General features: G+C 42.7%; 1 protein-coding gene across 5 annotated transcripts in view; it reads right to left on the bottom strand.

The window, feature by feature from the left end:
* PRR5 (proline rich 5) overlaps nucleotides 1-23,392 on the bottom strand; it is a 155,320-nt gene that overhangs the window by 47,827 nt on the left and 84,101 nt on the right. For all 5 annotated transcript variants that reach the window (XM_090043784.1, XM_090043785.1, XM_090043781.1 and 2 more), the window contains 5 exons: nucleotides 22,103-22,183; nucleotides 14,722-14,770; nucleotides 14,028-14,085; nucleotides 9,655-9,746; nucleotides 6,794-6,934 (listed from right to left, as the gene is read on the bottom strand). In XM_090043784.1, coding sequence (XP_089899910.1) covers nucleotides 6,794-6,934; nucleotides 9,655-9,746; nucleotides 14,028-14,085; nucleotides 14,722-14,770; nucleotides 22,103-22,183 — 421 coding nt within the window. The remainder of the gene's footprint in view (nucleotides 1-6,793; nucleotides 6,935-9,654; nucleotides 9,747-14,027; nucleotides 14,086-14,721; nucleotides 14,771-22,102; nucleotides 22,184-23,392) is intronic.

Raw genomic sequence — 23,392 nt, 5'->3', positions numbered from 1 at the left:
ACTGAATTCCAACTAACTACAAGTATCAACGACAATAAAAAGTCCTTTTTTAAATATGTGGGGAGCCAGAAAAGCAAGGGCAACATTGGACCCCTGATAAACCAGATGGGACAACTGATAACCAATGCCCAGGGAAAAGCCAACTTGCTAAATGGGTACTTTGCATCAGTTTTTCACCAGTCCCAAGGGATGCCTCTGTCCATTACAGGAAAGGAATACCTGGGTGAGGGTGATTCCTTACCCTCCATCAATGCTGACCTTGTGAAGGAACAACTTGAGAGGCTGGACACCTTCAAGTCAGCCAGCCCTGACAGTTTACACCCCAGGGTACTCAAGGAGCTGGCAAGCACCATAGCTCAGCCATTGGCACGGATCTTTGAGAGCTCCTGACACTCTGGTGAAGTGCCCAAAGACTGGAAGAAGGCCAATGCGGTGCCTATCTTCAAGAAGGGGAGGAAAGTGGATCCTGCAAACTACAGGCCCATCAGCCTGACTTCTGTTCTGAGGAAAGACAGCAAGAAGGCACAGCAGCCCCCCTGGCTCTCCAGAGACCTAGCGGACCTACTGTGGCTAAAAAGGAAAGCCTACAAAGGATGGAGGACGGGATTCACCTCCAAGGAGGATTACTCCGCGCTGGTCTGGTCCTGCAGGGACCAAACCAGGAAAGCCAAGGCTGCAACTGAACTCCAACTAGCTTCAGGCATCAAGGACAACAAAAAGTCCTTTTTCAGATATGTGGGGAGCCGGAGGAAAAGCAAGGGCAATGTTGGACCCCTGCTAAACCAGATGGGACAACTGACAACTGACGCCCAGGAAAAAGCCAACCTATTAAATAGGTACTTTGCGTCAGTCTTTCATCAGTCACACGGGATGCCCATGCCTGCTATGGGACAGGGAAATCTGGGGGAGGGGGATCCCCTACCCTCCATCAATGCTGACCTCGTGAAGGAACACCTTGAGAAGCTGGATACCTTCAAATCAGCCGGCCCTGACCACCTGCACCCCAGGGTACTCAAGGAGCTGGTGAGCGTCATAGCCCAGCCCCTAGCACGGATCTTTGAAAACTCCTGGCGCTCTGGTGTAGTGCCCGAAGACTGGAAGAAAGCCAATGTGGTGCTGATCTTAAAGAAAGGGAGGAGAGTGGATCCGGCTAACTACAGGCCCATTAGCCTGACTTCTATCCTGGGGAAGATCTTAGAAAAGTTTATTAAGGAGGCCATCCTTGAGGGACTGGCCCAGGCTAACATTCTAAGGGACAGCCAGCACGGGTTTGTTGCGGGTAGGTCTTGTTCGACCAATCTCATTTCCTTCTATGACCAGGTGACCTATCACCTGGACAAGGGAGAAGAGATTGAAGTCATATATCTTGACTTCAAAAAAGCTTTTGATCTGGTATCCCATGATCACCTCTTGGCCAAACTGCCCAGTTGTGGCTTTGGCTCCACCATGATCCGCTGGCTGGGAAATTGGCTTCGTGGTCGGACCCAGAGGGTTGTGATTGATGGCAGTCACTCATCGTGGTGCCCTGTGACCAGTGGGGTCCCTCAAGGCTCTGTCCTGGGACCCAAACTGTTCAACATCTTCATTAACGATGTGGACATTGGAGTCAGGAGTGGACTGGCCAAGTTCGCCGATGACACCAAACTTTGGGGCAAAGCATCCACGCCAGAAGATAGGCGGGTGATCCAGGCTGACCTGGACAAGCTCAGCAAATGGGCAGACGAGAACCTCATGGTGCTCAACACCAAAAAATGCAAGGTTCTCCACCTTGGGAGGAAAAACCTGCAGCACCCTTACAGGCTCGGCAGTGCTACGTTGGTTAGCACTACAGAAGAAAAAGACTTGGGGGTCATCATTGACCACAAGATGAACATGAGCCTCCAATGCGATGCTGCGGCTAGTAAAGCGACCAAAATGCTGGCGTGCATCCATAGATGCTTCTCGAGCAAATCCCGGGACGTCATTCTCCCCTTGTACTCGGCCTTGGTGAGGCCGCAGCTGGAGTACTGCGTCCAGTTTTGGGCTTCACAATTCAAAAAGGATGTGGAGAAGCTTGAGAGAGTCCAGAGGAGAGCCACGCGCATGATCAGGGGTCAGGAAAACAGATCTTACGATGACAGGCTGAGAGCCATGGGACTCTTTAGCCTGGAAAAGCGCAGGCTCAGGGGTGATCTGATGGCCACCTATAAGTTTATCGGGGTGACCACCAGGATCTGGGGGAACATCTGTTCACCAGAGCGCCCCATGGGATGACGAGGTCAAACGGTCATAAACTACTGCAAGACCGTTTCAGGCTGGACATAAGGAAGAATTTATTTACTGTCCGAGCCCCCAAGGTCTGGAACAGTCTGCCAGCGGAGGTGGTTCAAGCGCCTACATTGAACACCTTCAAGAGTAAATTGGATGCTTATCTTGCTGGGATCCTATGACCCCAGCTGAATTCCTGCCCTTTGGGCAGGGGACTGGACTCAATGATCTTCTGAGGTCCCTTCCAGCCCTAATGTCTATGAAAATCTATGAAATCTATGAAAAGATTATTAAAGAGGCTATTCTTAACAGACTGGCTGATGGCAGCATCCTGAGGGATAGCCAGCACGGGTTTGTGGGTAGGTCTTGCTTGACTGATTTTATTTCCTTTTATGACCAAGTGACCTATCACCTGGACAAGGGAGAAGAGATTGATGCTGTATATCTTGACTTTAAAAAAGCCTTCAATCTGGTATCCCATGATCACCTCTTGGCAAAACTGGCCAACTGTGGCCTCAGCTTCACCACAATCCACTGGCTGGGAAATTGGCTCCGTGGTCGGACCAAGAGGGTGGTGGTTGACAGAAGTCAATTGTTGTGGTGCCCTGTGACCAGTAGGATCCCTCAAGGCTCTGTTCTTGGGCCAACAGTATTCAGCCTCTTCATTAATGATGTGGACATTGGAGTCAGAAGCAGACTGGCTAAGTTCACCGATGACACCAAACTTTGGGGTAAAGTGTCCACACCTGAGGACAGGACGGTGATCCAGGCTGACCTTGACAGGCTCAGCAAATGGGCAGATGAGAACCTGATGGTGCTCAACACCAAAAAATGCAAGGTTTTCCACCATGAGACAAAAAACCCACAGCATGCTTATAGACTCGGCAGTGCTATGCTGGCTGGCACTGTGGATGAATGGGGATTTGGGGGTCATGATTGACCACAAGATGAACATGAGCCATCAATGTGATGCTGCGGCTAGTAAATGGAGCAAAACGCTGGCTTAGATCCATAGATGGTTCTCAAGCAATTCCCATGAAGTCATTCTCCCCTCGTACTCGGCCTTGGTGAGGCCGCAGCTGGAATACTGCGTCCAGTTGCGGGCTCCGCAATTCAAAAAGGATGTGGAGAAGCTTGAAAGGGTCCAGAGGAGAGTCGCACGCATAATCAGAGGTCAGGAAAACAGACCTTATGATGAGAGGCTGAGAGCTATGGGGGTCTTTAGCAGGCTCAGGGGTGATCTGGTGGTCACCTGTAAGTTTATCAGAGGTGCTTACTAAGGTCTGGAGGAACGTGTGTTCACCAGAGCACCCCAGGGGATGACAAGGTCAAACAGTCACAAACTCCTTCAGGACCATTTCAGGCTGGACATAAGGAAGAACTTCTTTACAATCTGGGCCCCCAAGGTCTGGAAGAGACTGCCACCGGAGGTGGTTCAAGCACCTACTTGGAACACCTTCAGGATAAATTTGGATGTTTATGTTGCTGGGATCCTATGCCCCCTGCTGACTTCCTGCCCCTGAGGCAGGGGGCTGGACTCGATGATCTTCCAGCGCTAATGTCTATGAAATCTATGAAATCAGCTGCTCTCCCAACAAAATGGACAGAATTTTTATTTTAGGGAAAAAATATACTTTGGATTCTTCCTCTTTTGCTGGCTTATTACTGCCCAACAGCAGTAGGAATACAGCAGGCAGATAAGCCTATCTGCATTAGACAAGTATTGACCTATAGCTCAGAACAAGTGTTGGGCATAGGGGAGATGGTATGGAAAGGCTTCATTGTTTTCCTAAGGATATGTAACTCAGATATGCTTGCTGAATATAAGGTAATGTGATTAATATATTTCTGTGAAACCCTGATTTCCTCTGCTTTACATACCTCTTTGTCTCTGAATAGATCCCTATCAGGATGCTCTAGGCTAGGTCAAAGACTGCTGAGTGTGTGCTTATGTGACTGGAGAAGCTGCCCTGATGCATTCCCCTTCCATCAGTTTGGAAAGTCTAAGCACAAAACTTCTCCAGGTGCTTTGCAATCTAGCATGACTGCCAGACAGCTGGTCCTTATCTCTGCCCCACCCTTCCCACAACGGGATTTAATCTTACAGAACTAGATTCCATGGCACCTCCTAAATTATCCACAAATCAGATTCTGTTTACTTTGATGTTTGTCTTGGGAAAGACTCTTTCCTCTGCAGTTTGTTTAATTAACCAGAAATGTTTATATGTGTAAACAGATACAATGATTCATCCCTCAATCCTCTTTGACACTTTATCTCTTTGGTTCATTATCAACTAGATATTATACAATAAGCCACTGGCAAAAAAGAAAAAAAATCCCCCAAAACTGGTCATTATAAATTTCTGCCACATGACTTTCACTGATGTAACAAATATTTAGGGTAAAAAATTCAACCCCATGTAATTAGTAATGCCAGTCAACAGAGCTGTAATGAGCATGGAGCTTTTACAGTAAAATAGAAATAAATACACAATATCTTGTCAACACTGATGCTGGTGGAGGAGGAAAGTATGCAAAGGCTGTTTCCTTGTTCCTGGCAGATGATACTATTGCCTCCTATGAACTTTTTATTGTAGGATGTTATCCAGCTCTTTGTTTCAAAAGTCAACAGAAGTCTTTGCATTGACTTTGCTGGGAGCTGTACCCTGGCAGGGGCTAATGCCTGATTCCTAAAGGAAAAGGTGATAAAACTGATAACACAGCTGTGTTATGTTGCACTGGGGACAAAATACCTCTTCGTTGCCTAGCAGTAACCATTTTACTATTCAAAACATGAAACTTGGTTACCTTGATCTCAGTCTGTGTAACTATATTTGTTATCATTGACAGTTATCCAGCCCTGAAATATGAGACTCAATGACCACACGTGAAATGGATGGCATAATTTTAAGGTATGTGAAAAAGGATTTCCTTTTATTTATTCTAAATTAATTTCTATATGGAAATGCACTAACAAGGACCACTCATCTGTCCCAGTTTCTCAGAAGACTGTCACTCTTTCCCCCTGCTCTGTAAACAACCATTGTGATCTTTTTCTTTAACAAAGCATTTATAAACGTTACTTCCAGCAAACAGATTCATTGTTCTCTAGGGCCATAACTACACGTGTGCTTTACCACAGATAGTTAGCTACTCTGCAGAGTAAAGTGTCACTGTCTGCATGTGTAATGGTATTAGGCCACAGTAAACCAATTACCACTGCTGTAAGATTAATACGTTGGAGTAATTAACTGTGATTAAATGCATGTGTAGACACTTACAGTGGGCGTAAATTGTGCCTGATAACCCCAGCCAGAAGACGCCAGACTCCTGCCTGCTGCCTAGCTACATACCACTGCACTTTCAATACCCTCCTGCCCCAGCCAGCCCCTTTGTCGCCTGATACTGCCACCCACAGCCCAAGGCTGAACAAGGCAGAAGTGGCCCTAGTATAAACTGCTCCTCCCCAGCTAAAATTGCTGCTGTCCCAGACGCACATATAGACATTTCTCCCAGGAGTAGTTTACTCCAGCTCAAACTGCTCCAGAGTTTATTACTTTGAATTAATTGCATGTGTAGATGTACCTAGTGAATCCTAAGCAGTTCTGATAGAATCTATCCATGCAACCAAGTATGTACTAGGTATCATAATGAAAGGGCATATCATGCATTCAATTGTTACCTATTTAAGATTTGAATGTACAGATACAGATACTGAAAGACACAGGTTGGCAACCCATGGCCCATGGGTTACAGCTAGCCCACAGGACTTTGGATCTGGTTTGCAGATGTAAGGCTCTGGCAGCATTTGGTGGGGAGTGAGGGCAGGCTTTGGCTGAGTGCCACTGCAGAGACAAACATCAACTGTGGGCACTCCCAACATGCAGCTGCAGAGGCAAGTGGCCGCATCCTTGTTCTCACCTGCTTGCCTCTGACCACGGGCAGGTTACTTCAGCCCAGCCAGAAAAAGTTGTCTAACCCTGCTGTAAGACATTAACTTTCAGCTGGGGTTGCAAACATACAGCTCACAAAGCCATTTCACTCAGCTGCAGAGTTCCCTGCCAAATTCCCAGACACTTGCTGGAGATCCATATTAGTGATGGTGGAATGAGATATGGCTGTGTTAACCTCAGTGCTGCCACTTGCCCCACTGGCCCAGTGGGTCCAGATCTGGTTAGGGAGGCTCCTTGCTGGATCTGGCCCACAAGGAGGCCTGCAGTCAAGATTTATCCTGAGGGCACAGATAGGTTTGACACTCCTGACTTAAAAGAATCTATGGAAGGTGTTTTACTGAAATCAGTATGAACCTGTTACCAAAAAGCTTCTGGTTTTTGGCCCAATTTTTCAAAGAAGCTTTCATTTTGCTAGCCTTAATTTTGGGGCATGCCCTTTAAAAGTATACATGCAGAAATGTTGAGCTCTCTTGCAGCTGAAGTTGTGGGTGTTTGGGACTTGTGAAGTTCAGGGATGAGATGTCTTAAATAGGGACCAAAATCAGTGCCCTACATCAAGATGACAGATAGAGATCATAATCAAAATCACATACCTGGAGAATTAGCAGCATTTGAATAATTGAAGGTGGAACCCTGGCTCTGGAACGTGATAGTGCATCTTCTAATTTAATGTTGAGGGTTATAATGTTCCTAAAGTGCAGAAGAGCCAGCTGACGAACTGAGGGCTCCTTCCCCTTAAAAACACAATCAGCACAAAAGGGATAAGGAGCTATTTAAAAAAGACAACCAAAATCATGAGTAGAAATTCTTCTCTTTAATTAAGGAGCAAGAGGAATAAGAAGTTCAACAAAGATTCAAAGGGAATATTGGGAGGGTAAAAACAAGTCCAATCTCACTTCAGATCCCGTAACCTTAGTATGGGCTCACCCCAGGGTTTTGCATAATTTGAGAAGCATTGCCTTGGACTTAATTGTTTAGCCTATAATCTACATAGGGATACAAAACTTAAATATGAGTGTGTGTGTGGCTTGGGGAAGGGCAAAGACGACCTAGCCTGGATTTATTCTCTGTAAGGATATTCTAAATATTTGTAAAATCTCAAAACAAAGTAGGATAAACTGTGGGGTTTCCTGGAACAAAAGTGGTGTTGTATTTCAGTTTCTTTCCTCTACTCGTGTCCTGTTTTGGACTCCTTTTTCCAGTGTAAGGACTCCAAGCCAAACTGTGGCTTCCCCTTTTCCTAAAATTCATGGAAAACGTAACACAAGGCAATAGCAGAATTCATGTTTCATATTCTGTGTTCACAGAACTACTTTTTCCCCAGTGAAAGCCAAATCTCACTACAAGTAGCTTCTGGCCACAGAACACGATATATAACTTCTGACAACAATAATGGTACCTGGTTGTATCTGTACTATACGTGAACCCTGTGTCCTTATCTGTGCATGAACAAATTTGTCCCACTTGCTGGAATAAGGGCGTGTGTTTAGGATGTAAAAAGCTGCAGATGCATTTGGAAGTGTTCTCACAGCTGCCTCTGCAATAACCATCAGCCAGCATGGAGAATAAACTAATGTTCAAGATTTATTTAAACTTTTACACACAGAAAAAAATCCCACTGTGTGGAAAATCCAGCCTGTTATTTCTTCCAGACCCCTTAAGGTATTTTAGGAATGGTATTTGTATTCCAGTTTAACATAGACATACCAATAGGAATATATTTGCTACATAGTCTTAAGGCTATAAAACCGAACGTAGTTAGTATATAATTTTAATGACAGTAAAACATTAGGGCTCTATGAAGCTTCAGTCCCTGATTCAATTTGGCAGAGATTCGGCTCAATTCGGTGGCAGAATCTCTGAATCCGAATCGAATCAGGAGACTATTTAATCCCCCAAATTGAACTGGAACCCTCCAGTACTTCTGGTCCACTTTCCGGTCTGCCAGGGAGTGTGCAGGGGGTCCCCCCATGCCCTCCCAGATTGGCAATTGGCTGCGGGGAGACCCCAGGTGCTCCCCCAGACCCAAGAGGCACCAGTCTTTGAGCCATAGCAGTGCTTCTGCTCCACTTCCAGGTCTGCTGCTGATCGTGCTAGGGAGCCCCCCGTGCTCCTGTGGGATGCTCCATCCGTCCCAGCATCACAGCATTGATGTGCTGCCTGGTACCTTGAGGTATGTAGAAAAAACATTCAGAGTTGTGTCTATGTCTGAATCTCTGAATTGATTTAAATCCTTGTCCCTGATTCGGGCCAAATCCGAATCGAATATGGCCCTCTTTGCATACCCCTATAAAAAATGTGTTCCAGTGAGGGAACAGGAGTTAATCTGTAACTGGTCCTATACAATCAGGCCACTGATGGTACTATAATGCTGTGAAGATATTTTATTGTAAATCTCTATTTTCTGGATATTAAAATTTTTCTTTAGACTGAAATTTCTCATGTTTGTACCCAACCCAAACCTCAAACCTTCTGAAGAGCCTGGTAAAACTGGATTTGGCTTGATTTGATTTATCTTAGTGTAATGTAAAAACACTGACTTTCCATTGCATTGTTCCTTGTGTAGTCCCTTCTACCACTGCAGAGTGAAGATAGTGTATATGTGTAAACTTTAAACAGATGGGATTTTCAAAAGCACAGAAGTAATTTATGAGCAGGAACTAGAATTCTAGACAACTCTGAGGGCCATCTCTCATCGAAATTCAGAGTTGGGTTCATAATTCCATTGAGTTCTTTAGAAAATCCTAGCCAGAAGTTGCAGTAAAGAACACAAGTACCACTGTGTTTAAGTCACATAAAGCTGGATTCACAAAAGTACATCAGAAATCTAAAATCTAAAAACGCAGATCAGTTAACTCATTTCAGTCTTTTAAACACTGGTCAACAGTGTTTTCTAGCAGTGGGACAGAATGACCCAGAGTCCAAGTTGAACCGAAACTAGGATCCTGCTACCACTGCTGCTTATCCCCATGGCTACTTCTCTCTGGATGCGTCTACATGTGCATTAACACACTTTAGTTAATGAACATTAAATCTAGTATCTCCATTGTGAGGCACTAGGAAAATATACATCAGACTGTCTTAATGCACATTAATTGAAGAGCACCTGCCACCCAGCTGTCGTACCCCGTGGGGGAAGCCCCCTGCTGCTGAATCCCCAAATCCTTTGGAAATCCCTTGGACACTGAATTCTGTTAATGATTTTCACCCACTTTGCACTGCTTTTAAATAATAAGGCAATTGTCAGAAGAAGGCTATATGTCTCCAGCTTTTGGTTCCTTTTTCCATGATTTTCATGTGAGCACTACTTATGCAAATGACTTTACCGCATAAGAGCTGCATGACACTGGCCTACCAGGAGAGGCTGACAGTTGTGCCAGTAAACTGATCAACAGTATAATCACTTTTTCCAGTTTTTCAAGATTCTAAAGTAATGAAGTAATTTATTTTTTACCTGCACGGGATAGAAAATAGCCTGAAGCATGGGCAAGACATCACTGAAAAAGAAATCCCACGTTTCAGCTAAGGTATCCAGCAGTTTCTGTCCTGTAAGAAAGCCCAAACCATAAGTGCATTTCTTCTGTTGTGAAGAATAGATAGCTGCATTTAACAGGGAAATGAAGGAAACAATGTAAAATTCCTAATTACTGCAGAGCAAGGGGGGTGGGATCATTTATCATTTTAACACTTTACAAGGCTGAGAAAAATTTCCCCATCCTATATATAAGATCATACAGCTTTTGGGTCTTTCAGATCACATAGCCTAATACACTCACTGACTTAAGGGATTCCCAGGGCAAAGTTTAGTCAGAGAGATCCACCCACAATATAAGAGCCTAACAGGCCTGGAAATGCTTTGCAAGTTTGGGCCAAAAGCTTAGTTTAATTTTGTGATTAAGACATGCATAATCTCTGTCAAAACACTTAAAAACATAGGTACTACAGAAGTGTGAGGAATCCGAGATAAGTATGGCCCAATAGTTGAGACTTGTGTTCAAATCTCTATCCCACTACAGACTTCTACTGTGACACACAGGGGCACAATCTCCCTATGCTTCAGTCCCTCAACTATATCTGTGGGAAGCCAGTACTACCGTACCCCATGAGGAGAGATGACATGAACAGAGTCCAAAAAAGCACCTCCACTAGGAGGCACCCCATCACAAATCACAACCTTGCTATGCACACATTGTATATAACAGGCATAACATTGAGACAGTTCATGCTGTTGTATATTTACAGTTTATGGGTACAGACATATGAACAGTGTACCCTGGTAAAACAGCAAGGTTTTACTGTTTGCCAGCTTCTTGAGTAAAAGCTCAAATGTGTGTTTTTATCTTGTGGTGAACAGAAGCTAAGCCGTGGTAGTTTAGCTCTCAATAAAGCGGGGTAAGATTCTGTGGTTACTCTACCCCGTGGAATAAGCACACACACAGGCAGCTGAAACTCAGTAAAAGGCCTTTTTCCTTTTGCCTCACAGTAAACTGTAAATCCCACAATAAGCTAAAACAGGAGTTGGCAACGTGTTTGGGCAGATAACCAAAAACACCCGCAAACTCAACTTGTAAGATACTGGTGTGCCAGAGGCGGATGCCAGGGGAGATGTGAGGAGTCTGATCCTTGTTGTGGCAGTGCAGCTATGGCCCCCTCCCCAACATCTACCCTGAGGTGTGCAGACCAAGCAAAATTGCTTTGTGTGCTATGCTCTGACAACCATGCTGGGGGTTGCCTACCCCTGAGTTAAGAACTGGATTACTCGGTACTTGAGCTCATCATCAAAAATTTTTTTTTGCTTAAGGTTTGCAACCATATTATTCCAACTATTCTGTTCATCATCTGACTCTGCAAGTGACAAATGAGGATCCCTGTGAGGTATACAGTAAGACAGAGCAGATTATGTGGTTGTATGGTATCACAAGAGGTATGAATCCCCACTGCCTTACCTCTCTTGCTATTGTGTCCAATACAAAATGCATTTTGATTTACAAAGGTTTTCAACTGCCTTGCATCAACATAAATGACATGCCATGGTCAGAACCAGAACCTGAACTATTCTTGCATACTAAATCCAGTATACCAGTAGCATTATTGAGGCACAACTCCTATTCATGGAATAAAAATGCATCCACTTTATGTGCCAGAGTGAAAATTTTCATGAGAATTTAGCACCTTAACTGGCCATGTATGCTAGGCAGGCCTTCCAGCTGGGGGGGGGGGGGGGTGCAGCGGGGCCGGGAAGGCCCTGCCAGTTGCAGGAGCTTGAAGTGGCTTCCCCTGGGTCCTACTACCCCTGGCTCCTTTCATCTTTGACATGAGCTAGGGACAGATAAATACTAATTTTCTAAACTTTTTAGGAGTCCTGCGGGCTGGATAGAATGGACTGTGGGTCATATTTTGCCCACCCTGGGTCATATATTGCCCACCCTGGTGTATTATCTAGCAGACCACATGCTGGCAATGGTCCCTGCTGAATCAACAGGCAGAATCAACAAGTAGCTGGTAATGTTCCTCTATTGTTTTCTTAATTGGGTGATCAACACTGTTATCAATTCCCTGCTGGGCAATTCCCCGCCAAAGCCTGGCCATGTCCCCCTCAGCTTCATGCTGTGGAAGGATTGGAAGGCTGCTCTAGCGCCTCCCCCCCCCAGCTTCTAGACTGAGCCACTGCAAGCATGTGCTTGCATTTTTGGGATGTCTGTCCAGTTACAAAACTGATTTAGCCTAGCCAGGTTAGACTAACCTGCAAAGATTGAATCAATTCAGGGTCAGGCATTTTGAATGTTTGTCCTTTGCCCTGAGCTACCTGCTACTGATCCCCTGACTCTAAATCTAAGCCTGGACTTCGTCTGTTCTTCATCTTGTCTGCTCCTGATCCCCTGAGTTGTGACGTTGTGACAGCCCATGTCCTGCTCATACCCTTAAAAAGTTCTCTTATTGAGAGAACTGACTTTACCTTAGCACATTCTTTATATTTTTGTAAGAAGTTGGCTCAGCATTATGCAGTATACAAAGTTAATTTCAATGCATCAACAACAGCAAACTCAGCACAGATGCTCCTCTCTGCTCAGTAAAACTGCATTTTGTCAGACAGGCCTTTCACTGTGGGATGTGGGAAAATTCTCAGAATCAGTGAGTGATTAGTAGTGCACACAAAGGAATTTGACTTTTGTGTCCTCTCAAGAACATTTTTTTTTATTGTTGAACAAAGGCCTCCAAATTTCCTACAGCATTTGCAAGAGCTAAAAGAAACATGCCTTGCTGAACTGATGCGGTCGGGCTAGTATGTAACACTCAGACACATAATTTTCTCATTAATGCCACAATCTTTTTATTACCAATGGCTCAAAAATTATAGGAAACACTTTGTTTTGTTTCAGTATTTTCAATAAAAGAGAAAATAAAAAAAAGCCGGGAGGAGGGGAGGGAGGGGATGAGCAAAATGTTCTATTTGGAAACAAAACTGAGCCTGGAAGCTCACAGCTCTGTGGCTACCAAGGTTTCCTGGGCCTTGGCTCTAATGCCAGGCTTCCAGACATCCTCCTGCTGAGCCAGGAAATGAGCCATGACTAGAACAAGATCTCCCAGGATTTCCAGCATCTTAGCTCTGCAGTAGAGTCAAGAAGCCTGGGGTCCTTCATCACTGATCAGTTTACATGAAAGGTCTGCCTTGGAGCTATCAACCATGGAAACTCAGCCTCCCAAGCAGCCAGCCAGATAAGCTGGCAGGAAACCAGAATTTTTTCTCTTGGAAAACTGCCTGACTGGATTTTAATATAAGTTTGCTGAAACAGATATTTTCACAAAACATTTTAGTTTTGATGAACTAGCACTTTTCAACACATACTTGCTTCATCCGAAAGTTCTCATTCACACCTGTGTTTTAGAACACACACATTTTTATAACTTGTTTTGAGTGCTCTCTCTATATAATTTAGTCTACAAAGGTGCATATCTATCCTGCCTTCTAACTTGAAACAAAGAGAGTTAGTTCATTTGAAATAAACTATGGGTGCATCTACACATTATTGTACAGCAACTTGCAAGCCCAAAAGTATGACACAGTATGGGCAGTCACTGTGCCATAAGTGTGGCACATTGCCGTAGTAGCACACTATACCAAGGGAGTATGCTGCTATGGTGACATAGCTACCGATCATGTGTAGACCCACTTGATCACTACATCACCATAATGTGCTATAACTCAATGTAGGGTGATGAGTTGATGTGCCCTATATTAGGTATTAAATCAAATCTGAAGGCCATCTTAAGAACATGATGATGCTTTATACAGGATATTTGTTTCTCCTTTATTTGAAAATAAGCTCAGAAACCTTATATGTTAATTTTTGTTTCTCAGTTTTGGGTCTTAAATATCATTGATAATCATCTAATATCAAGGGTTTTTATTTTCCACCTCAGTATAATTAACAAAAGAATAAATTAAGTGGCTTTTATTTGTCAATATGGCATTGAAAAACCTGATTTATAAATTGCAACATAAGCACAACTATCTACTGGATCAGACAATAGGTTCATCTTGGCCAGTACTCTGTGTATGCTGAAAGGGAGAGTGAACAGGGTATGACCAGAGTTTTTTCCACATTCAACCTGGAGGTCACCATTGCTTGGCTGACATACTAGACTATCAGTTCTTCCAGGTGAAAGCCAACGAGGAATTTTATACTCTAAGTGAGGATGCAAAAACCCACTGTGGCATCTCCTGATCCTTTTGCCAATGAACTCAATGGAAAGAAACTCATTGATATCAGCAGGTTTGGGATAACGCATATGGCACAGATCTAATAATAGTGAAGTCTGAATTACCTTCATAAAAGCGGATCTTGTCCCTCAGGATCACCATGCCTTTGGTTAGCAGCTGATTCTGAAAATAAAATATGGAGGACTTTCCTTTATTCCATTCCATGCTTCTTTAAAGCCATTATGGTTGGGTTTTCCCCTCTCTTAGCACTAGTACTGCTTTGTTTAAATGACTATTTATCAATAAATTGATAATAAAGATGAACATGATAATACTCCTTCCTAGCCGTTTCAATGTTCCACTGAAGGTTAATGAAGTGCTTTACAAACATTAGCTTATTAAGCCATAAAAATATTTAACTGGAGAGAGAGGGGAGCAGAGAACTGGAAATAAAAACTGTAGTCTAAAATATAACGTGCATTTATAATGAAAAACCCATTTAATAAACTTTACGAGTCAGAATTTTAAGTTGAAATATCTGGAGCCTACAGAAAAACAGCTGTTTAAGGAAAAATAGGGTACTGAGATACATCCTATTCTTTGGGTACTATGATTATTTAATGAAAATATTTGTCCCAGAACTCATCAGGCCAGAAAGTCTCATATGGAGTTCAATACAATGTCCATTGATGTCCAGAAGAGTCTTTCCACAGACTTCCAAAGGCTCTGGATCAGTATCACAGATCATTTGGGAAATCAACTCTACCCTACTGTACGTAGAAATGGAGGAAACAAGATGAGAAAGGAAAGCACACAAACCTGTAGATATTCAGTAAAAAAGGATCCCAGCTCAGTTTTCAACAATTGCCTGTATTAGAGACAATAAGAAAGGCATATGAATAACCAACAAATTGCACTGCATGTGCAGTATTCACTACCAAAGCCCCCAATCCAATAGCTCCGTGGGCTGGATGGGGTCATCGATTGCCAACCCATTTTATGTTGTTTTTGTGTAGATCAAAGTGAAAATGCAGCAGTTTCACCATTAGCCTGGGGATTCTTCTGAACTAAATTAAATTCAAGGGATACACATCCACATGAAATAAAAAACTTGCAAACAACTGAATTCCTGTAGCTCCAATAGCAGAAGGAATATATTCTGGGTGAAATTCACCCCTGTGTTTTGGCATCACTGATGTCTCTCTAGCATGGCAGTTCCTGGTACTTGCTACACCAAGAACTGCCCTGCTAAAACATGCACTACTTTCTAATCCAGGAGTTGTGTAGCTGCAGTACTTCATCCAGTCCTGTGGCTGAGGTAATTACCGCTGCCCCTTATTAAGCCCACCCACAATGTCATACTCAAGTGGTTCCACTGCCTCCAATTTAGGAGGTAGCACGCATGCAAGGCACCCAGGTTGCTTCAGCATGCTGCTGTCTGGCATGGTAAATAAGAGGTATAGACATGCTCTCTTTAACACTAAGAGACTTGTTAAGCATGCTCTTTTTACCATGCTGACTTGCTGCATGGTGGGTGGTGAGCACTTTTGCAAATCTGGAACTAATTTAGAAGCCTGAAACCTGATTTGAAAAGCTAGCCACAGCTGTGGTTGTTGAACACCAGAGAACCTGACCTTGAGCTCATTTGGAAATCAGTCCCCAGATGGACCATTTTAATGTAGAGGTGCACCAATATATTAGCCACATATCGGATCATCACCAACAACAGGAAAATTAACATTATTGGTAATTGGCTTTTTTTAGCCAATAATGTCACCAATAAATGCAACATGCAAATGGCCAGGAATGCATCCTGGCAGCTTGGATAGCAGCATCCTGCTGGTAAGTCTGTGGGGGGGAAGGGGCATGTGGGAGGGGTGGGGCATGGGGGGAGTAGATTGAGGCGTCCACATTGAGGGACGGAGTGGGGCAACGGCAGGGGCAGGGGCAAGGGCAGGGGCTGCCCAGCTGGGGTAGTGAATGCAACCCCAGGGCATGATGGAGCTGTGGGTGGCTTGTTTGGGGGAGGGGGTGCCGGGGGGGGCAGCAATGGCAGCGCTGGGAGGGGTGGATATGGGGAATTTTGGGGTGCCCATAGCCTCCCAAGCCTGGTGCTGCTGTCACTGCTTTCTGCCCCACACAGCTGAGCCCATTATGCCCCCACCTGCCCTGAGCACAGTCCTGGCCCAGCCCCCTGCTGGAAAAAGGCTGGCACTACTTCTGGCCTTGAGCCTGCAACAGGCAGCCCCCCTCAAATGCAAAAATCAAGGAGGCACATGCCCCCCATGCCTACCCTGGAGATTGTGGTGCCCCACTGCCCCTGCATTCCCCAAACAAGCCACCTGCAGCTCTATCCCACTCCCGGAGTTGCATTCATTGCCCTGGCTGGACAGACACTTCCCCTGCCCTACTCCTTCCCTCACTACGGGGGCCTTGATCTTTTCCCCCACACCCTCTCTCACCCCACACCCATCCCCCACCACAAACTTATTAGCTGGATGCTGCTCTCCAAGCCGCATGGCTCCATTGCTCTAAATTCGCTATTGGATTGGCATCTGCCGATATGGCTGGTTAATAATCAGCCATTCGTATCGGCCAAGAAAATCTTCATGGGTGCACCCCTATTTTCAAGTACTTTGGAAGTGCTTTTGTTTGACATCTGGACAAGTCACCTCAATTAAGCAACCAAATATTTTGGTTCCTTGTGCGCTTTGAATACATGCCCTTGGTTGTATGTAGTTCAGTCTTTTTGTCCTTTTCTTCTGTCCAGGAAAAATAATTACTGAATGCATAAAAATATATGCCGTATTTCTGAAGCTTATTCTTCCCAAAGGTAAAAGATGGATGTGAAAAATAAGATTCAGCACAACCTCAGGAAAATAACACTGCAGAACACTATTGTAAAGCAGTCCTTTTATTTTCATTTTCCCTCCAAAGTACTGGTCCCTGAAAATCCAGTCCCAGTTTCCTTGCTGACTCTAATAGGTGGTTTGTAAATAGCTAATACATAGGTGGCTTCTGTACCTTAGTTAGATTTAATGGCTAATCACTGATTATAAAATGGTGTTCTTCACATGAGAGCGCTAATCCTCTGATGAACCCAAATCCTGGTACTTTGCATTAGTTCAAATCAGAAAGAAATAAAATAAGCAGTATCTGTCTTGTAATATGCAGGCAGTGAAACACATCACACACAAAGTAGCATTACAGATGCATTAGCCTCTCTGTTTACAGGGCAGAGTCAAAACTGACAGCATTGTTAATATTTCCTCCTCTGTGAATCCCTAATAATATGGGTATTTTATTACTGGCTTAATTAATTATTAGAAAAATGCTGAGGCCCTTGGGCCACATTAGCACGTAAGCGATGTTCTCAGTACTCAGACTCACTAAAAATAATGCAAAACAAAACTGGATCCAAAGATATAGGAGGTAAAATGGATTTTTCTTTCTGCCTTTTTTTTCCCTTCAAAAAGCTCCTAGCATGAAATCCATTTGGCATGAGGAGCGGTCATTATTGAATCAGTATACCCAAATACACATACTTTTGCGAATGGCATTGGGGTGACTTTATGACAAATCTAAATGAGATTTCTGTTCAGATATGACCCCCGGGTTTTAAACAAGCTCCAGTGTTGTTGACAGACATTTTGCACTCATACTGAGCTTGTGTCTTTTAGGTTTTATATCTACACTGTCTGTTTAATAACTTTATAAATTAAGACACTGATAGAGATTCATATGAAATATATTGAAAACCTCCTGACTTTCACACCTTTCTATTCCTTCTCCTCTGCTTGATTTGAACATTAACTCTTAAAATGCTACTTTGGATGAAATTCTAGATTATCGTTACATCTGACTTTTATTTTATTAGCTACTAATTATGAGACATTCCAAAAGTAAACTTCTTTTATGGAGTTTAGAATCTTGCAGTAAATGAGGAAATGTCACTGAAATTTACTTTGTTTGCAGCCAGCAGCATCCTGAAGCTATAAATACAGGTCATCCTCCATACTGGAAATCTTGCTTCCTCACTGTTTCCTGTTCCTTCTGTTTCTTCCTTAATTTTTGGGTAGTGTAAAATAATGGCTTCAAAATGATGTCCAACTAAAGGAATCTTAAAAGAGAACTCATATATCTTCTAGCTTCTACTTCTCTCATACACACACGCTAAGAACATAAGTAACTTTATTCATATTAAATAATTTAAATTATTCATATTAAAAACTGGCCTATGATACTGCATGGATCTTTCATGATGTAATTACAGTGACCAGTAGTGAAACCTGCATTAGGTAAGACTATGAAATAACTTCTTTTACTGCCCTCTAAATGTGAAAAAAATTAAGCACTTGAGCTAAACTTTTCCAACCTCAATTTCTACTTAATAAAGAAACTTCTGTTTCTTTCTTTGTAAGAAAGAGATAATCCATGTCTGAGTTGGAGGAGGGTAAATTTATAGTTGTTTCACTTAAAAATTATATGAGCCCAAACCTTTAGATGCGGCTAAATCACTAAAAGTTTAGAATATGGATTTAGGAACCAGGCACGCAACTAATCCTTCATGTGCTTAACTAAACTGGGGTCGGGGGGAAGGTTTGGATTTTAAATCATCATGAAGATTTAAAAAGTGCTTATTGATATGTGCAATAATAAAATGTAGTTTAATTTGTAAGGTATACGGTACAGGAGAGAGATGTATGTATTTCTAAACCTGTTAAGCGACAGGATTTATGTATAACTTCTTCCTTTTGATAAAAATCTTCCTCCTGCACAGCCCTTGAATCTACAATCCCTTTACAACAGCATTTGGACATCTATGAAGGAAATTTATTAACACAACTAGCAATCAATGGGAAGGAGGACAACTGTTAAGGATTTATGGCCTTTGAATCAATTTAAGTAAAAATATTTACAGCAGGAAAGAATTGTGTTTTCTGACAATCCATGCTTGTGGAAATGAACTCTCTAGGCAACACTAAGCTATGCACCATTCCCAGTAACAAGTTCCACACAACAGACTGCACCTGGACACTGGAAGGAGATGCAGGGAGATGATTCATTTCATGCAGAAGTCAAGCACAACCTCTCCTTGCATCATACCACACAAAGCTAATCCTGCTAGCCTCCCCAGAGCAGAGGAGGATGCCAAGGTTTCTCCTCTTCTCATAGTCACTGCATCTTCTTTAGGGGTTGTATAATGGCCAGGCAAGTTCTGCATACCTGAAGCAGTATGTTTCCTGGAATGCCCACAGAGTTAAGGTCTGATGCATTCCCAAAACAAGCTGGTACCTTATTGGACAATTCAGCCCCACAAAAGAAAGGTCTATACACTTCTTGAAGAGTATTTTAATTTTTAATTTAAATTTAAATTTTAGATTTTAATTGTTGCTCTTTTCCAGCTGTAGGAACAATTTCGGAAACTTTATAGCCCCAAGGATGATGACCTAGCTAGAATTTCCAACCCTGAAACATTATGCAGAGTGAAAACCTTTTTTTTTCCCACCACAAGTTTCACACTTCTGATGTGTTGTTTATGCCACTAGTTTCTAGTCCAGATTTCATACCATGTCCCAATAGCTCAGATATGAGTAATCAGCATTAATCCTTCCCCAGGTTAGAACAAAACTGAATGATGCAATGACATAACCACAAATCAGCTATATCATTAAACAGATAAAAAGAATAGAGTCATATTGCAAGATCAAAAAATAAAAACTTTATTGGTAGTCAGTCTGCTAATATTACAATGAAAAGAAAACCATAAACCCAATTCTGCTTTCTATACATTGGACTATATCTGAAGTAACTGCACTAAAATTAGTACTAGATTTGGAAACCGCTGAACACTCCAAATCATGGTGTATGCATGAGAGGTCATCCAGACCTTTGATGCATATGCCTAGGCAAGAATTTTTTATTTTTTGGGGGGAGGTGGGGTGGCGTTGGAGTAGAGACTGCCCAACCTTCTATCCTCCTTTTAGGCCACCGAAATTGAATTCAAAGGCCAGACTGAGTCCAAACATTTGATGCCTCCATGGCTGTATTTGTATAAACATCTGGGAATTAAACCCAGGTCTTCTGTGGGGTAGGCAAGAATTCAACCACTGAGCCACAGGGGACTAGCATTGGGTTTACCCACAAATAAACAAATGCATAATTTGGCTGTAGTTCCTAAATCTCATCCATATGACTGCGACAGATTCAGACAGGATTTGTCTCTATGATGAAGTCAGTTTTCCCTCCCTACTCAACATGCCAAGTCTTGATGTGAACACAATGGACCAGGAAGCTTCTGCCTTGCGTTGCAATTCTCAGACATAGGTATAAAGCTGGAAGAACTTAATTGGGGTTACAGTAACTAAACATCTATTATCCTGATTACTGAATGAAAATGACTGATGGATCACACTAACTGACAGCTCTGACTGAAGGGCTACATGTTTGAACCAGTTATTTTTTCCCAGCTGGAGAAATTGTTTATTTTTAATACAACAAAGATAATGGGTCAAATCTGTCTGGCTTAAGCTTCTGTAAATTATTTACGTGAGTAAACAAAGCAGGATTGGGCTCAGTAGACTCAGTTTTACATAGCTGTGTCATTAAGCTGGTGACTACTACCAAGGTACAATGGAGATAATTAGTAAACAAGATGAAATTAGAGAAATTAAAATTAGAAGTGACCCATGAATTCTTTGAGCGTGTCCATCCTCTACCACAGGGGTTTTCAACCTTTTTTATAAGTGTACCCCTGCCGGCTGGACACAGAGCAGGGGGGCGCGAGCGGTCAGATGTGGAGTGGTGGTAGCATGGGATGAATGCAGCAGTGGTCATGTGCAGCTCCCCATGCTGAGCAGTGCCTGTGTGGCCAACAGAGGGGTACTGCTGCCCTCACCTCCCCCACACGCTGGCCCTGCTCCTGAGAGGCAGCAGCACAGGGCGGTGGGTGGTAGTGCTCCATCCCTGCCCCTACTTTAACCCCTAGGGCTTTCCCAAGTACCCCTGGGGGTATGTGAAACCCCAGTTGACAACCCCTGCTTTACCAGGACAAGATTGTTTGATGCAGTCCATTCTCAAAAACGCTGTTGGGACAAGTTTGGACTCAAGTAATGAAGCTACCATTGTATTTCTTTTGAAACTGTTCCAGTCTAGTATTCTTACTGGTCAGAACTTTTTGCTGATATTCAGTCTCTTTCTCATAACCTGTGCTGAAGTTGAGCAGCATTTGGTGCAATTCACAAGAATACAAGAGCAATGGTGACTTTAAACTATCCCTGTGTTTCTTTGATACTGTTTTGTGCATGGTCTAAGATCTGACACCTGCCAGTTGCTTCCCAGAGTCATTTTGCAAACTGAGGTGGCCAAGCTAGGCCTATTTTCCATAGTTACATCCCCTGGACTGGGAAGTGGGCAGCACTAGAAGCAGCAACGGGAGCTCTATATGTCCCAAGGATTCCTTTATTCTGGGGGAGATCTTGGAGTCTCCCTTAGAGTAAGTAGCTGCAAGAAGGAGTGCAATGGCAGAGTGATATAAAACTGTACAGTGCAACTAAGGGTATGACCTGAATTCTCTCTCTCTCAGGTTTAATCCATTACTCCTGGATGGTAGATAGCTATCCACAGATAACCATTTATAGATAGTTATACCTCCTTACTTCCTTAGTCATTACTGGGCTACACTTAGCTATTTTAGCACATTTCATCTTTCTCTTATCTGATTACTCAATCATGAATTAATCATTATGCAACAGAAAATATGCTCTTGAGACCAATCCTGCTTTGTGTAGTCCACATGTATGATGTAAGGAGAGGTTGTGCCTGACTTCTGCATGAAATCAATCATCTCCCTGCATCTCCTTCCAGTGTCCAGGTGCAGTCTGTTGTGTGGAACTTGTTACTGGGAATGGTCCATAGCTTAGTAGCTAAGGGCTGAGCTAAAGACACTATAAATCTTTTCCATTCCTAGTATGATTTCTCCAATGTATTCTTCTGACAAAGAGAGAGGAAACAATACTTTGCTATTACTCTTTTACAGACCTGCATATTGTGACGTCACCTACAGGTATCCAGTAAGAGCCAACAAATTCTCTTCTTTATCGGTGGCAGCACAAACAACTGCAGAAACAAAACCTTGCTGTGGAAGGCTTCAGTAGAGTGTACGCTAACAACAGTATGTCTCCTCAATCATGTCACTCACCTGACTCCTTCATTGAGGTTGTAAAGCTCATGGTCTGGTAGTCCTTTACGCTGGAAAACAGCTATTACTCCATTATGGATGCTGCAAACCAAAGTTAAGAAATAAGCCATTAACTGACCATATATTACTTCCAAGATAAGTGGCATGTCCATTTCCAGAGATCTCTGGGCTGAATTTTTAAAAGCAACTAGGAATTTTTGCTGCCCAACTTAAAATAACGTAAAGGGTATTCATTTCCAGACGGTGTAGGACATTTCTATAAATCTTTAAGATGTCTCAGGGCCCTGCTACACATTCAAATTAACATTGGATAGAAACCAGCTATAGGGTTGTTCCACATAGTCAAGCATTATAGCTGGGTGACTTTTTTATAGCTGGATAATCATTTTTAATTGTGTGATAATTACTTTGCACGTATGGGGGGGTCTGAATTTATTGCACAATTCAGCTGTTTATTGAATAATATATGAAAAGTGTAGCAAGGGCTCAGAATGGTCACTTAAGAAATGAAGAATCCAAAATCATATATTTTTTTAAATGTAGGCTCATAAATTTTAATGAGAATATGAGCCCTATATACAGAAAACTTAAGAACTTTACTATGAGATCAGTAATGTTATTCTGTGCATTATTCAGATATGTACCTATAAATGTGGTTATTTGATTCCTTTACCAATAAATCAGTATACTTCAGGACTCAAAATTAAATGTGTTATTTAATACAAAAATATTGTTTCATTAGATTACATTTACCAAAATCACAAGAATGCTTAGACTTTACAGCGAAGAAAAGAAAATCCGGAAACTTGTCTCTTTTCTTATGGATTCTGACAATATAAATTGAAAGCTCACAGATTTATTCTGTACATAAAACAATGGTACCATTGGGTTTACTACACCATAATTAACCCAGAACCATTCATTTCCATGCACTCATCCTCCAAAGTTTATTTTCATACCCTAGCTACAGGAAAAATCAATGCTCAGGTAAAAGAAAAAAAATGTAATGTTTAGCATTCACAAAAATTAGCATCAAGAGAGATAGAGGTACGAGTAAAGTGGGAGTAAATTCCAACCATTAGTTCTGTTGATGCATTTCTCTAGTCTTTTTTGAAACACCATTTTCACCTTTTTGATAAGCAGCAGTTCCTTAGAGACCTTCAGTTTTTCCAGAGGTTTTCTGCTCTGATCAGAACTGATGGCAGACAAAGCCAAGACCTCACACTTCACTAAGGTCTGTCAAGAGGGAAACAACATCAGCTCACACTGGGCTGCTAATCATCCTATTTT

The sequence above is a fragment of the Crocodylus siamensis genome, chromosome 4, assembly GCF_052110815.1.
Source record: "Crocodylus siamensis isolate JL-2025a chromosome 4, ASM5211081v1, whole genome shotgun sequence".
In the NCBI taxonomy this organism is placed as follows: domain Eukaryota; kingdom Metazoa; phylum Chordata; order Crocodylia; family Crocodylidae; genus Crocodylus; species Crocodylus siamensis.
Note: the sequence above shows the minus strand (reverse complement) of the source record. Positions and strands in the feature narration are given on the sequence as shown.